Genomic DNA, 15,890 nt, shown 5'->3' on the forward strand with positions numbered 1-15,890 from the left:
ATAGCCCGTAGGGGGGTAGTGCCGTCAGTGCACCTCAAGCGGTGCACTGTAGGCATTACTTTAGGTTCTTTGCAGCGTGCCTTCGACCCCTAGCTGCAACCCCTTTCGTTCCTTTACTGTACCTCCTTTCATATTCCTTTTCCTCCGTCTTACTTTATGTCCTCTCCTAACAATAATATTGATTCATGGTGCAACTGCGAGGTTTTTCTTCTGTTACACCTTTCAAACCTTTTACTGTCAATTTCCCCTTCAGTGCTGAATGACCTCATAGGTCCCTGTGCCTGGCCTTTGGCCCAAATTCTATTTTCAATTCAAGCATCTCCCTTTATTCCCACTCATCCGATCATTTTTACTCATACAGCTAAAAACCTCCATCCAAAACCTCCATAGCCTTATTGATGTGTTGCCAAGAAACTTGTACTAATCAGCCTCTAACGCCATGTATTACCGTTGAGGTCAGACTGGTGATGAATTACATCTGAGGACGAGTCGACCTAAGCCAGAATTGACTAGGAGCACGAGATGAGCTTTCTTTGTATGATTCAATGGGTTACGATCTGACCTATATTCCCTTTTATTGGACACGGTTGAATTCCTGAAGGAAATAGAAAATGCTCGTAAAGCCGAAATAAATGGTAGGGAGAAGTTGACAGTCCCGGACTGCAAGTATTTACAGAAAATTTAATCAATAACTCCAATTTATCTAAGGGGACGAAACGCGGCAATAATTCTTGGCTGGACGCAATAACATTCTTGGTAAAGTTTCCCTAAATATTCAAACATCTCAACAGCTCAGATTTTTCTCTTTTCATAAAGGCTAAATTCACGCAGACTTATCCGTGCAATACGTACGTAAATAAAAATTTTGATCGCAAATATAATTGTTCCACGAACTCCCTCACCTTTTCATTATTTCAAGGAATGAAATTCATATTTACACAGGCTGGACAACTCGCAACATTTTACGAAAAGGTTCTGCATTTGCATTCCTTACCAAATATGTGAATAGTCATATCAAAATATACTACATGCTCTGCATAAATGCATTTTTAAAAGCGTCGGATGCCAATACTGCTGAGACAGAAAAGAAGCAATGGAGTTTAATTACGAGGGATCGTTCCACTTCCCCTGAAAATGCATATCCAATTTTCCTTCCTGATTAAATTATATTGAATTTCAGGCTTCTTCGATCGGTGCAGGTCTCTCTCTCTCTCTCTCTCTCTCTCTCTCTCTCTACACACACACACACATATATATATAATATATATATATATATATATATATATATATATATATGTGTACATATATGCCTCACATGTGTATATATGCCTCTATATATATATATATATATATATATATATATATATATATATAATCATTATCGCTTCCTACGGAAACTAGTCATACTTCTTTCTATTAGTTTACCCCGCATAACACGAAAAGATGTGGGTCGCTACATTCTCGGTGTCTGACTAAATGGTAACACGCATATGTTGTTTGAATAATCAACTGTTTCCCACAATAAAAATTTATGTCTCAATTTAAAATCAGCAAAGGAAGACGGGAATATAATTTTAAGGGAATTCATTTTTTTATATTCGAATGATGCGGTTACGTGATATCACAAAGTAATCTGATTGATTTGTTTTACAGTATAACGTAGGGTACCCATAAACAGGCGAATATTATGTAAGATTATTTTTGGAAACAACAAAAACAAATACGATTTCCTTCTAGGTAAGCAAATAAGACGATCACCTTGAAATGCTTGGTCGAACCTCCAAAAACTTCCAAAATTTACATTCTTAATTTCCACAGAATGCCCTGACGAACCTCCAAAACTTTCAAAATTTACATTCTTAATTTCCTTACAATACTCGTACGAACCTCCAAAACTTTCAAAATTTACATCCTTAATTTTCTTAGAATGCCCAGACGAACCTCCAAAACTTTCAAAATTTACATTCTTAATTTCCTTAGAATGTCTGAACGAACCTCCAAAACTTTTAAAATTCATATTCCTAATTTTGGATGAAAGAATGGCACATTCTTGGTTGTACAACACTACGATTTGCGGCCCAGTTCAACAATGCTTAGTAAATAAGACGATATCCCAACGGTAAATAATAAATTCTCCAAACTGCTTTCAGTCAGTTAATGTCCCTATCTCCATGGTCAGTGTTTAAATTTAAAAACATCGATAACCTGTGCTTGCTACCAAATTAAAAAAAAGAATAATAGATGCGTCAAATATCGAGCGAATTGGTAACACTTGAAAACAGAAATAATTTTTTCCATAAAATAAAGAGGACACTTGAGATTAATGGGTTATGAATGGACCTGAAATTGAACAAACACAGTACTTTTGCTGAAGCCTCATCCAGAACACCTGAGATAAAGGTGATATGAAAATTTAGATATGATATGATATGATATATGATATGATATGATATGATATGATATGATATGATATGATATGATATATATATGTATTGTACATATATGTTTGTGTATAATTTATATATATATATATATATATATATATATATATATATATATATATATATATATATATATATATATATATATATATATATATATATATATATATATGATGTGTGTGTGCGTGCGTATGTATGCGAGAGTATATGTTGCCCGTTACATGTACAGTCTAGCAACCAACACCACAGGGACGGCATGAATACTCTATAAATCTATAAATGCTTCTATACAACAATATGAGAACAAAAGCTCGAGTATGATGAAGCCTCGTATTTCAAGGAAACCCATTAAACTGCATGCTTTATGTATTAGATGCAAACGAACGTACATATATATATTTGCTATAGCAACGTTGGTAATAAAAGAAAACTATAAAAAAACTAGACCGTTTCATACTGATGATTTGAAAACAGGTTTACGATGTTTAGAAAGCATTCGACCTCGACAGCTGATAGATAGCACCTTGAATAAACAGTCGCTCTTGATATGTGTCTGTCACTTCTCCGAATTATATTGAGAACTGTGAGATTTACGAACGTGGTACCAAACTTGTTGGTCTCTGGCTCTGAATTCAGAAATGCATGATGTTCCGACTTTTCATTTAGCCTGAATGCAACCACAAACACACATTACTGTATATGTATGTATGTATATATATATATATATATATATATATATATATATATATATATATATATATATATATATATATATATATGTTATTTCTTCACCTGTGAACTGTACATCAAAATCAGTATGTTTATTTCTTCACCTGTGGTTCAACTGTACATCAAAATCACGTGTTATTGTGTATATATATATATATATATATATATATATATATATATATATATATATATATATATATATATATATATATATATATATATATATATACAAGAAGCTGATTTCATTTCAAGAGGCAAAAAAAAAAGAAAAAGAGATCTAAGGAAAAATATATAACGTCTCTCTAAGTCAACTCAAAAGTCATAAACCAAAGAACAAGAGATTAGGAATACTACTGATCTCTAACATAAAAGAAAAAAAAACTACTCCAAGGATAATAAATAGATCCGTGGAAAAACAATGTTGTAGTTGTTACTATTACAGTAAGATTAATCTCCCCTCCACAGTGCCTGTTGAAAACCTGGGGCAGATACATTAGGCATACGGGGCACTATTCATTACACTCTGTCAGGAGAGGGTACATTTTACTTTTCTCCCTTCTTCTAATAACCAGCTCTTTTCTTTACAGTTCAAGTAAGACAAATGAAAAACTTTGATCATGGTAAAAATTGTAAAAGCAAATCTGATCAATCAGTTTATTATTATTATTATTATTATTATTATTATTATTATTATTATTATTATTATTATTATTATTATTATTATTATTATTATTCAGAAGAAGAAACCTATTCATATGGAACAAGCCCACAGGGGCCAATTACTTGAACTTCAAGCCCCCAAAGAATGTGGTTTTCATTTGAAAGAAGTAACAGTAGGTAGTCAATACTACAGAAAGGAGAGATCAGTTATTGAAAAAGAAAAAATAAATCAACAAAATGATAAATAAATAGATAAAAATTTTAGTAAATTATAAACTACAGGGATTGCTTTAGGGCAGTAATGCAATGCATACTACGAAAAGATGATACAGAGAAAAACTGCATTTTCACAGGGTTGTAATTGTAAAGGAAAAAGAATGACTTTGACATCTGGGCTGACCGGTGAACATTTTATGAGATTGTTCATCAAACTGAAGATAGTATTTTCTAATACGATAATATCATTGTTGTCTTTACCGAATTAAAAAAAATCCCAGGCCATATTAGACAATATAAAATTTACGCCTCACAAGAAAAGATTGCGCTTCGGCGCAATCGAGTTTTCTGTACAGCGTATAATGCTGTGTGAGCCGCGGCTAATGAAACTTTCAGTCTTGGCCCGGTGGTGGCATGTTCTATAGCGTTGCCAGACGCACGACCATGGCTAGCTCTAACCTTAAATACAATAAAAACTACTAAGGCTAGAGGGTTACAATTTGGTATGTTTGGTGATTGGAGGGTGGATGCTCAACATACCAAATTGCAGCCCTCTAGCCTCAGCAGTTTTTAAGATCTGAGGGGCGGACAGACAAAGCCATTTCGAAAGTTTTCTTTTACAGAAAACTAAAAATCACTGTTAACGAAAGATATTAAGAATATGTCATAACCTCCAAAAAAAATATGACTTAACCTAAAAAAAAAAAAAAAAGCTAACCTTTGACCTAAGACTGATATTCACCTCGACCCAAAGGACAAACACCTCCATCACCTGGTGCAAAAATCTGCATAGCCAGACGAAACCAGACCCCTGGAAGACACACGCCTCGGCCCACTTGATGAGGAAGGCTGCTGCTCGGCGTGGCAGCAATCAATCAGCGTGATAGACGATGCCATCCGACGGGCAGGTAATTTTTCACAAATAGAGGACAGGTAATCTATTCTTACGTGGTACTGGGAACCCGCAAAGATCAGAGATATTCTTCTGGGTATTGGAGGTCTTGGGAGAACCGGGTGGGAGAATCGAGTGGGAGAATCAGGTGGGAGAATCAGGTGGGAGAATCAGGTAGGAGAATCAGGTAAGAGAATCGAGTAGGAGGATCAGGTAGGAGAATCAAGTAGGAGAATCAGGCGGGAGAATTGAGAGAGAATGAGGCACAGAGGCTTGAAGGATTATTTCAGATTTTTTTTCAAAATTGGCTTTACCCTTAAAAAAATTAAATCACAAAAGACAATATAAAGAAGCCTCTGTATACAAAATTTTACGTTAGAGAGAGAGAGAGAGAGAGAGAGAGAGAGAGAGAGAAAGAGAGAGAGAGAGAGAGAAGAGAGAGAGAGAGAGAATTTCTGAACTGTCGTATTTCACACTGAGAAAAAGCCCAGAAACACGGATGGGAAATGAGAGAGAGAGAGAGAGAGAGAGAGAGAGAGAGAGGAATTTCTGAACTATCGTATTTCAAAGAAGAGAAAGAGCCAGAAACAGAAACGGGAAAGGAGAGAGAGAGAGAGAGAGAGAGAGAGAACTTCTGAATTTGGTATTCACATTAAGAGACCCAGAGAAAGACAAGAAAGGAATGTTAAAGAAAGGTCACTATTATCCACAAAGCCATAATGGCACTCTCACCCCAATCTGGGATCCCTAAGTGGCCCGGAGCTAAGACTTTTATTTTTGGAGGTTCTATCCTTCCAACCTTGGAGGCTGCTAGTGGCTTTATTAGTAGGTAGAGCAAATTCTTTAACAACAACTTGAATATAAATTAAATTTTCTGTCATTGCTCTTTTGCACTATCTATTTTTGTCTCAATTAGCTTCCAAATCAGTCTTTATTTTTCTCCTTAGTTTTACTTATATATTATGTAAAATACATTATGTTAAAGACTATGTAATATCGGTATGAGACGTCAGCAATGTTATTTTTACTTACGCTGAATCAACCAACGAGTGTGAAACAAAATATGAACACAATGTATTAAAATGATTTGCTGAATTAATTTGAGCGTTATTTTCGAAACTATTACACAATGTTTGTCTGCGCTAAATATTAATGGAACTATTTCTTGACGCTGCAGGACTAACAATTGTTTGTCAGTACTTGAAATAAATGAGTGATATTGACCATTTCACAATATTCATGGATGGACTCTTTTTAAAAACATTTTTATTGTTTTTACAGAAGTAATACGATTGACTCCTTCATTAAAAACTTTTTTATTGTTGTTTTACAGAAGTAATACATTTGTATTTCATTCTATATGAGCAATACTTTGCCGTGCAGAAAAGGTGGCAATGGTTGGTCAAACTTATCAATAAGAGAAAGAGACAAAATCATGGCCATGACGAACAAGAATGGAATGGAATGGAATACAGAGTTTGGGGCAAAGGCCAAGCACTGGGACCTATGTGGTCACTCAGCGCTGGAAAGGAAATTGACAGTAGGTAGGTTTGAAAGGTGTAACAGTAAGAAAACCTCGCAGTTGAACTTGGAAATAATTGTTAGGAGAGGGTGGACAGCACGATGGAAGAAAGATAATGTGAATGGAGGCAGAGTAAAAGAAATGAAAGGGGTTGCAGCTAGGGGCCGAAGGGACGCTGCAAAGAACCTTTAGTAATGCCTACAGTGAACCCCGTGAGGTATACTGACGGCACTTCTACGGGGATTATGAACAAGAAGACCGATTGGAGTGGTGAATGGACATAAACAGCAACAAATCCATGGAAGATATATTATAAAAACGAACCCTATGGATGGAATTTTCGTCTTGTAATAACAGATGACGGCCACACATCGTATATGCAAGTAGAATGGAATAAGTAGGTGGGTTTATCTGGTAAAAATAACAGACCCGTGTAAAAACAAAAAAGTTTAAATAAAAATGGATGTTAAGCCTTCTATCTAATATTCAGAAAAAATCATCTGAATTACACGTGTCATAATATCATAAACTGGGCGTTAAGACTTCTATCTAGAACTAAAAAAAATTATCTGAATTACACCTGTCAAAATAGCATAAAAAGTGCGTTAAGATTTCTATCTATTATTTAAAAGAAAAAATTCATCCGAATTACACCCGTCAAAATATCAATGCCACATGCCTTTAAGACTACATAAACAAAACCACATAAAACTGACGAATATAACGAATAAAAGGACAAATAATATCGTCAGACCTAGCAGATGATATCTGACAGCCATCCAGAGTGACACTAAATAAAAGAGGCCAGCCAACACGGAGGTGGAGATGCCAGCACATTACCCTACAAATTATTCCTGGATCTCTTCACTTCTTGCATAATCTGAATACATTTGCCTGGCTTCACTGTTTACGAAGTTTTGGACTGGTAGTTTGCGTTCATTTCACAGCCTGAGAATCAGACTGTTTCAAAGGTTTTCGCGTCACGAGCGGTGTTTGTTAGATGTCTGGAATCTGGAATCTGGACTGAACTGAATACAGAATTGAGTACAGAATTTGGGCCAAACGCCAAGCACTGGGACCTATGACGTCACTCAGCGCTGAAATGGAATTGACAGTAAAAGGTTTGAAATGTGTAACAGGAGGAAAGCATCGCATCTGCACTATGAATCAACTGTTAGGAGAGGGTGGAAAATAAGATGGAAGAAAGAGGACATGAAAGGAAGTACTGTAAAAGGAACGAAATGGGCTGCAGCTAGGGGTCGAAGGCACGCTGCAAAGAACCTTAAGAGTAATGTCTACAGTGCACCATATGAGGTGCATTGACGGCACTAACACCAGCCACCCCAAAAGTCTGGAATCTGGAATCTAAACGCCGTTACTGACAGCAACAATAAACGTTAGGGTTTCATGCCAAAGCGATTCCAAAGGGATAACCATAACCGTTTAACAGAAATACGAACACGACAAGCGGGAGCTCGGCCTCGCGAGAACAGAAGGCAAATCGCTTGGCAGTCACGCTGCCTCTCCCCGTCGCTATTATTTGATATCAACTTCATCTCCCGCAGTCCTCTGCAACAACGCATTCCGCATGCAGTTACATACCGACGGGATCTTCAGCTCGGCTTAACGACCAAGATAGCGAAGTCCTGCTTTACGTCTTGACATCCTCGTGAATTAATATCAAATTCATTCGTGTTTCTATACCGAGTATCGATAAAGGCTGGTGGCCTTCTGCAAGGTAGTAACTTGGACCGCTTCATAGGCATAACATAAGCCGTAAATGGGCACTCCATTAAGCCTACAGCCAATCTGAAGGGAATTCGGTCTATGTTTAGTCCATCCATTTAGATGTCGAAATTCATTTGAAGAGCTAAATTTGTCCAGCTAACCCAATACACAACTTGATGTGAAACGGCTGTGTAGAGCACCACGACCCTCACACGCCAAAGGGTGCGCGTGCGCCATTGGGATGGGGATTCGAAATGGATTTCAGTTCAGTTATTTGATCTGTCAAATCATTTTCTCAGGTAACCGAAATATGACGAGACATTAATTTAAAGGCTATGATTCATTAACTCTTTTTAGAATACAGATATGAATGTCAGTGGGAAGGTTAATTTCAAAGACAAACTGAGTGACTGGTGTATATGTAAGTTGTGTGGATAAAATAAAAGCAGCTCCAAAGAAAAACGAAAAGTACCTAACCTTTTTCAACACATTTCTTCATCCGTAAATATTTCATACCATAGCAAAGCACAATGCTGTATCTCGTTTTATTTCTCGGTGCTTGACAACCCCATGAATTTCCTAAATTCATGGAAATTCTTGGTATTCATCTATATGTTCAGGAAATGACATTTTTCAATCATGAATGGAATGGAGTGTAAAATTTTGGCCAAGGGCTAAGCAATAGGACCCATGAGGTCATTCAGCGCTGAAAGAAAAATTGAGAGTAAGAGGTCTGAAAGGTGTAACAAGACGACAACCTCGCAGTTGCAATATGAAATAAAGTGTTAGGAGAGGGTGGAAAGTAAGTTGGAAGAAAAAGAATATGAATGGAGGTGCAGCAAAAGGAATGAAAGGGGTTGCAGCTAGGGGCCGAAGGGGACGCTGCAAAGAACCTTAAGTAATGCCTACAGTGCACCGCGTGAGGTGCACTGAAGGCACTAATCCCCCTACGGGCCTTTAAATGATGAGAAAGCCAAAGAAATTGAAATTCTGAGCAAAATCTATCCAAAGTTCGTAGAAAAAAAACTGAGGTACTAGGTACTTGGGACAGTGGAGAAATCTGTTCAGTTTAGACACAAAAATTAAATATAAACACTGTTTTTCTCCATTCAGTATATACACAAAAATCAAATACGAGTATAAATAAAGTATCATAAAAAAATCCTGTCACCTGAGACTCTCTTCAAACTTTGCCATGGCTCATTTTCCTGACCCAAACTTTTAAGCCAAAATTGGTGAAAGAAAGCAGCTTCAAGACCAATTAAGCTTGATTACCCGAGACCCCAAATTATTCTGCTGATTTCTTTTTTTTATTTTTAATCTTCATCTTATTAAAATTTTAAAGGAGAAAAGCGAACGCAGCGATATCCAGCCTCTGAGTGGTCTTCGAGATTTTATTTTTTATTTCGGATTTCTTTTTTTTACAATTTCACCATATTCTAGCTATTAAATTAGTTCTCTTTGGTGCAAAAATTAGTACAAGAGGGCGGTCTGTAGCAGGCCTTTGATACTTTTATTACAGTTCCTTGGTTTTAATTCTGTTTGCCAATCTTCTCACTGATGTAGAAAGGACATAGCCAAATAAGAACAATTACTGGTCATTTGTAATTCCGATATTTTCCTATAGTGCTCCTGGGAATCAAGTCTATTAATTCAAAATACATATTTTTCTATTTTATTTTTACATTCTGCTCAGACACTCAGGGATCAAATATATGTATAATTTTTCTATCTTTTTATATTCTGTACAGACACTCAAGGAAACAGAGTCTGTAAATCTAATTCTATCGAATTTACGTTTACATCTATTTCCACAACGTTCCATAAAAAACGGAATATTAATTCAAACACATATATACATACATACATATATATATGTATATATATATAATACATATATATTCATTTTAATATATATTAACGAGTAAAAATACAAAACGACTAATTCAAAATGCTTGTGAGGAATGATTTAATTAAATCATTAGAAATAAGGTTCACTGATTAAAATTATTTGCCTATGATAAATAGGAAATTATTCTCTCTCTCTCTCTCTCTCTCTCTCTCTCTCTCTCTCTCTCTCTCTCTCTCTCTCTCTCTCTCTTTATTTATATATATATATATATATATATATATATATATATATATATATATATATATATATATATATATATATATATATATATGTATGTATGTATGTATGTATGTATGTATGTATGTATGTATGAATATGTATGTATGTATGTATTTATGTATATACCATACATATATGATCATGATCTTTACGTAATCATTAAATGTTCCCTGAAATAGACTCTATTCAAAACGTATTCCCTTTCCAATTCAACAGTGCATATAACACCCCTTACGAATATAAGTGGCTTTTGGGGAAAAAGGTATTTCTGGTGTAATCTGTTTGAGGATTAATTTCCAATGGATTCAAACACTACCATCAAACCCGAGCGAGCTTGAATAGGACAGAATCAAAACAGTCGCCTAAAACTATATGCCAAAGGGACGTGCCACCTTAGAACAGGGGAATGAAAAAAAAGAGATATAACAAGAGTCAATATCAAATCATGCATTTATTGTTACTTGGGAAGATGTAACGCAAAAAAGGCTTTCTGTTAAACCTTTTTCTTCTTGAGACTATTCAGATATGTGCCGCAGAATCCCCTCGATACAGAAAACATCTGATATATTCTATTCTCTCTCTCTCTCTCTCTCTCTCTCTCTCTCTCTCTCTCTCTCTCTCTCTCTCTCTCTCTCTCTCTCTCTCTCGACCCTGATACTCGGTATTTATTACTTCCCTCCAGACAGTAACTTCACTGTACGTATTAAGGAGCTTTCTCAAGCTCATAGATATCCTTTACAACTGAATTACAGGAAACAGGGCATTGGCTTTTCATTCCCCCTTTCATTTCACGCTTGGTTAGATAAGGGCATTACGTTGCCCGGCCAACCGGTCTTTGCAAAAGGAAATAGTGATCACAGAACAGGACCACAGAACATCGAGAATCAAAGTTCTATGAAAGGTGACAATGTCAAGGGGTAACGCTTGTACATTGTCGCTGACAAACACAAACGAACGAACAAACACACACACACACACATATATATATATATATATATATATATATATATATATATATATATATATATATATAATATATATATATCATGTATGTTTATGTATATAGCCTATATATGCATATATATATATATATATATATATATATATATATATATATATATATATATATATATATATATATATATATATATATAAAAAAATGAATCACAGGAAAACATTACGACGTGCAACATCCAAGGTAAAGGTAAACAACCAATCAGTAAAAACAGCAAAACCACCTTCAGTAAAAACAACACAAAACAAAAAGAAAAAACAAAAACAAAAAAAAAAAAAGGTCAGCAGAAATGAATACAGAATCATCTTCTACTCACGATCAGATCAGCAATGGCCAGGTGGAGGAGCATCAGGTTCACCCTGGACTTGCGCTGCTTCCTCCCGCCCCCGAGGATGGCCCGAAGGACGCACAGGTTCCCTATGAGGCTCACGATGAATATCCCCGAGTAGCAGGATATCTTATGATGCCCACGTTGAACTGGCAAGCCGATAAGCAGGGAGCACGTTCTCGGGGGAAGACGCCCGAAGGCATCCCGCGAAGAGGGGGAGTCGTCATGTATGCCCAGCGACTCCCGCCTGGGCGCAGGGGACGTCGTGTCCTCGATCAGGGGGGAGGAGGAGAGGCGCCCTCGGGGATACGTCACGTTGTAGCGGTAGTCGGACGCGTCCTCGGTGCTGATCCCCATCGGGAAGAAGTCGGGGTTGGGGTGAGGTTGAAGTCGTCCAACTCCATCTTGAACATTTCTTGGTTTAGGTTTAATGAGGAATAATAATCCCGTCGGGATTCTAACTCTGGAGTGCTGTGCTAATTAAAGCGATAATAACTTCAGTAATTCATTTACTATTATCGGACGCAATACTGTCGGTGATAGCACCCTCGCGTATTTTCGATATGGAATACTGGACTCACTACGGAAATGGCAACATCTCTTGTATCTAGTCGGCATATGGTTTATCTAACGTAAACAACACCTTCACTTATTTTTCTCTCTCTTTCACTTGTACACGCAGACTTCAAGCCTGGCTACCTATTGTGACATCACCACTGAAATATACGGTTTGGTATCACCTCGCGTTTCAAGTAGACTTCAAACCTGGTTACCTATTGCGACATCACCACTGAAATAGACGGTTTTGTCATCACCTCGCGTTTCAAGTAGACTTCAAACCTGGTTACCTATTGCGACATCACCACTGAAATATCATACGGTTTCGTTATCACTTCCTGTTTTAAGTAAACTTCAAACTCGGTTATCTATTGCGACATCGAAACTGAAATATCATACGGTTTTGTATTCACTTCACGTTTTAATTAAACTTCAAACCTGGTTACCTATTGTGACATCACCACTGAAATATATGGTTTTGTCATCACCTCGCGTTTCAAGTAGACTTCAGAACTGGTTAACTATTGTGACATCACCACTGAAATATCATACGGTTTTGTCATCACTTGCCGTTTTAAGTAAACTCCAAACTTGATTGTCTATTGTGACATCACTACTGAAATATCATACGGTTTTGTCATCACTTCCCGTTTTAAGTAAACTTCAAACTTGATTAATATCTATCGTGACATCACAATCATTTACCCTTACTTCTTTCACCTTTCACTCCTGCCGTACCGAGACTCTGCCGTCAGAGAAGTAGGCCATTTTGTCGTTTGGGACATTTTTGGAATATCTTCTACGACGATGCGATATCATGTTTCTCGAGCGGTGGTGTCTTCAGGTGATGGTATCAGTCGCTGGGCAAAATGCGGACGAAACTCGAGTTACCAGACGAGATCATTTTTCACAATCGGATGGAGTCGCCACAACAACCACTGTTTGGTTCGCCGTTTTCAAGGTCAGCGTTGGTTCTCTAGCAGTGAGACCTGTTGGGGAGAGGAGGAAGAAATTAGTTTGGAAACCATTTGAGAATCTCGGATGATATTTCTGAAGCTATTGAAAAGAGAAGCATAGTCGAAAAGATACTTCCCCCCCCACACTCTCTCTCTCTCTCTCTCTCTCTCTCTCTCTCTCTCACACACACACACACACACACAAACGGTCACTAAGAAAGGTTAAGTATCCGAGTCTGATCGTTACTTGTTTTGGTGACCGCCAATGAATTCCAAGCTCCATTGAAACATATGACCCTTTACCATATGTGTGTGTGTGTGTGTGTGTGTGTGTGTGTGTGTGTGTGTGTACTTTAAGATTTGCCTGAGCGTAAAGGACAAAATACTAAATCCCGACTCCAAATAGCAAATATACGCAGGATCAAATATTACTATCATAAACATCAGTAGTATTTTCTTTGGCACTTTTAACAAAAGAGCAACAGCGGCATAGAATAAAACAGCACTTTGAAACAGCCCTTTCATCGCGCACAAACAGTGCACGCGCGCGAGCGCTCTTAAATACGAAAAGACCCACAACTGATGACACAAACATCGACAGACAAATGATTTCATTTACTTCATTTACTAACTATTAATACTAATTGACATAACACAATTCCAGCGACCATGTAATTTGATGTATATGAATACATTAGCATACAAATGAGCATCTTTAGTTACGGGCAAATAAACAGGAAAGCTGCATTAATAGAATACTGCACATTTGAATATTGTTTCCCTGATAGTCGAGGTTCAAAATGTATGCACATTCACTCACTGGAATAAAATGGTAGGCATATAACTTTTAATGATGATGCAGTTATGAAAATAAACAGCTTTCCTATTACACACACACACACACACACACACACACACACACACACACACACACACACACATATATATATATATATATATATATATATATATATATTTTTTTTTTTTTTTTTTTTTAAATACATATACTGAAATGTAAACATTTTCTATTTTTAATCTTCGTCAGGAAAAATAACTGTTTGGATATTCTTTAATATTAGCTTGTTCTAATCTTTTTTTTTGTCTAACACACATACATATATATGTGTGTGTATGTGTTTGTACGTGTGTGTGTTAGACAAACAAGAAAATTAGACTAACACACATACATATATATACATGTGTGTGTGTATGTGTCTGTACGTGTGTGTTAGACAAACAAGAAAATTAGAACATGCTTATATTAAAAAATATACAATTATTTTTCCCGACGAGGATTAAAAACAGAAAAATGTTCACATTTCAGTATACCCCTTGATTAATACGAATCTTCAGTATTTGAATACACATTTATAAAAATAATCCCTTTTTCCCCTGGGGATAAGATTTACTTTATTTACGGACAGTGATTATTTTCTACCCGATCTTTATACTTAATGCCTCGTCTATAAGGTCACCTGAACAATATTCACTTTCCTACAAATTGATGTTACGAAAGCGACTTCTCTCGCCCAGTTTAGACAAGTGTGTGGGAACACAGTCTTGCGCAGTTAGGACCTCCTCAGTTCAAGCGAAGATGCCATATAATACGCACTTAAAACAATCCTCCTTGCACTTTTAATGGGCTGATTCGTCAACATTTTTATCTGCTCATTTATTAATTTTGTTAATTTATTTTCGTTTTCTCATGACTGACTTCTTTTTCTGTATTTCCTATTATATTCTGTAAATTTCTTTCGAATGAACACCATACTCTTTGGAAGCTTGAATTTCAAGTCAATGGACCCTGTGGGCTGGTCCATATGAACAAGGTTCATCTTCTGAATAACGTTAATCATCACAATAATCTGAAAAATTATCAACTTGAAATACAATTCCAGTATGAAATAATACTCTGAAAAACTATCAACTTGAAATACAATTCCAGTATGAAATAATACTCTGAAAAACTAACAACTTGAAATACAATTCCAGTACGAAATAATACTCTGAAAAACTATCAATTTGAAATACAATTCCAGTATGAAATAATAACCTGAAAAACTGTTAACCTGACACACATTTTCCAGCATGAAAATGTTCATCCATTAAAGGAATCACAAGGCAAATGAAAAAGAGAGACTTCCAGGAACAGACCTGCAGCCACTTCTAAAGAGAATGAACGTAAGATCAGCCAAAAAGCCCATAAGAAACGGAAAAGGTCAATGCTGTTTGAAGTGAGATGGTCCCGAGAAATTCAGTTACCAGTTCCATCGAGGGCAATATATGGAACATCATGGACATCTGTCGCTGGGTTAAGATTCTGACGCAATACACCCACACATACCCGAGAGAGAGAGAGAGAGAGAGAGAGAGAGAGAGAGAGAGAGAGAGAGAGAGAGAGAGAGAGAGGAGACACTGTTCTTTATTTTTAAGGTTTAAAAAAATGTACCCATAGTCCATTCAATAAATGGTCAATAATTAGTAATTCATCGACACACAGAAGCAGACGTATATATATATATATATATATATATATATATATATATATATATATATATATATGTATATATATATGTATATATATAAATACATATGTATATATATATATATATATATATATATATATGTGTATATATATATATATATATATAATATATATAAATATATATATATATATATATATATATATATATATATATATATATATATATATA

General features: G+C 36.0%; 1 protein-coding gene across 2 annotated transcripts in view; it reads right to left on the bottom strand.

The window, feature by feature from the left end:
* The window catches only part of LOC136855477 (gonadotropin-releasing hormone receptor-like), a 434,721-nt gene that overhangs the window by 312,239 nt on the left and 106,592 nt on the right, over window positions 1-15,890 (bottom strand). For both annotated transcript variants that reach the window (XM_067132553.1, XM_067132554.1), the window contains one exon: window positions 11,651-13,209. In XM_067132553.1, the coding sequence (XP_066988654.1) occupies window positions 11,651-12,019 (369 nt within the window). In that variant the 5' untranslated portion in view covers window positions 12,020-13,209. The remainder of the gene's footprint in view (window positions 1-11,650; window positions 13,210-15,890) is intronic.

The sequence above is a fragment of the Macrobrachium rosenbergii genome, chromosome 31, assembly GCF_040412425.1.
Source record: "Macrobrachium rosenbergii isolate ZJJX-2024 chromosome 31, ASM4041242v1, whole genome shotgun sequence".
In the NCBI taxonomy this organism is placed as follows: domain Eukaryota; kingdom Metazoa; phylum Arthropoda; class Malacostraca; order Decapoda; family Palaemonidae; genus Macrobrachium; species Macrobrachium rosenbergii.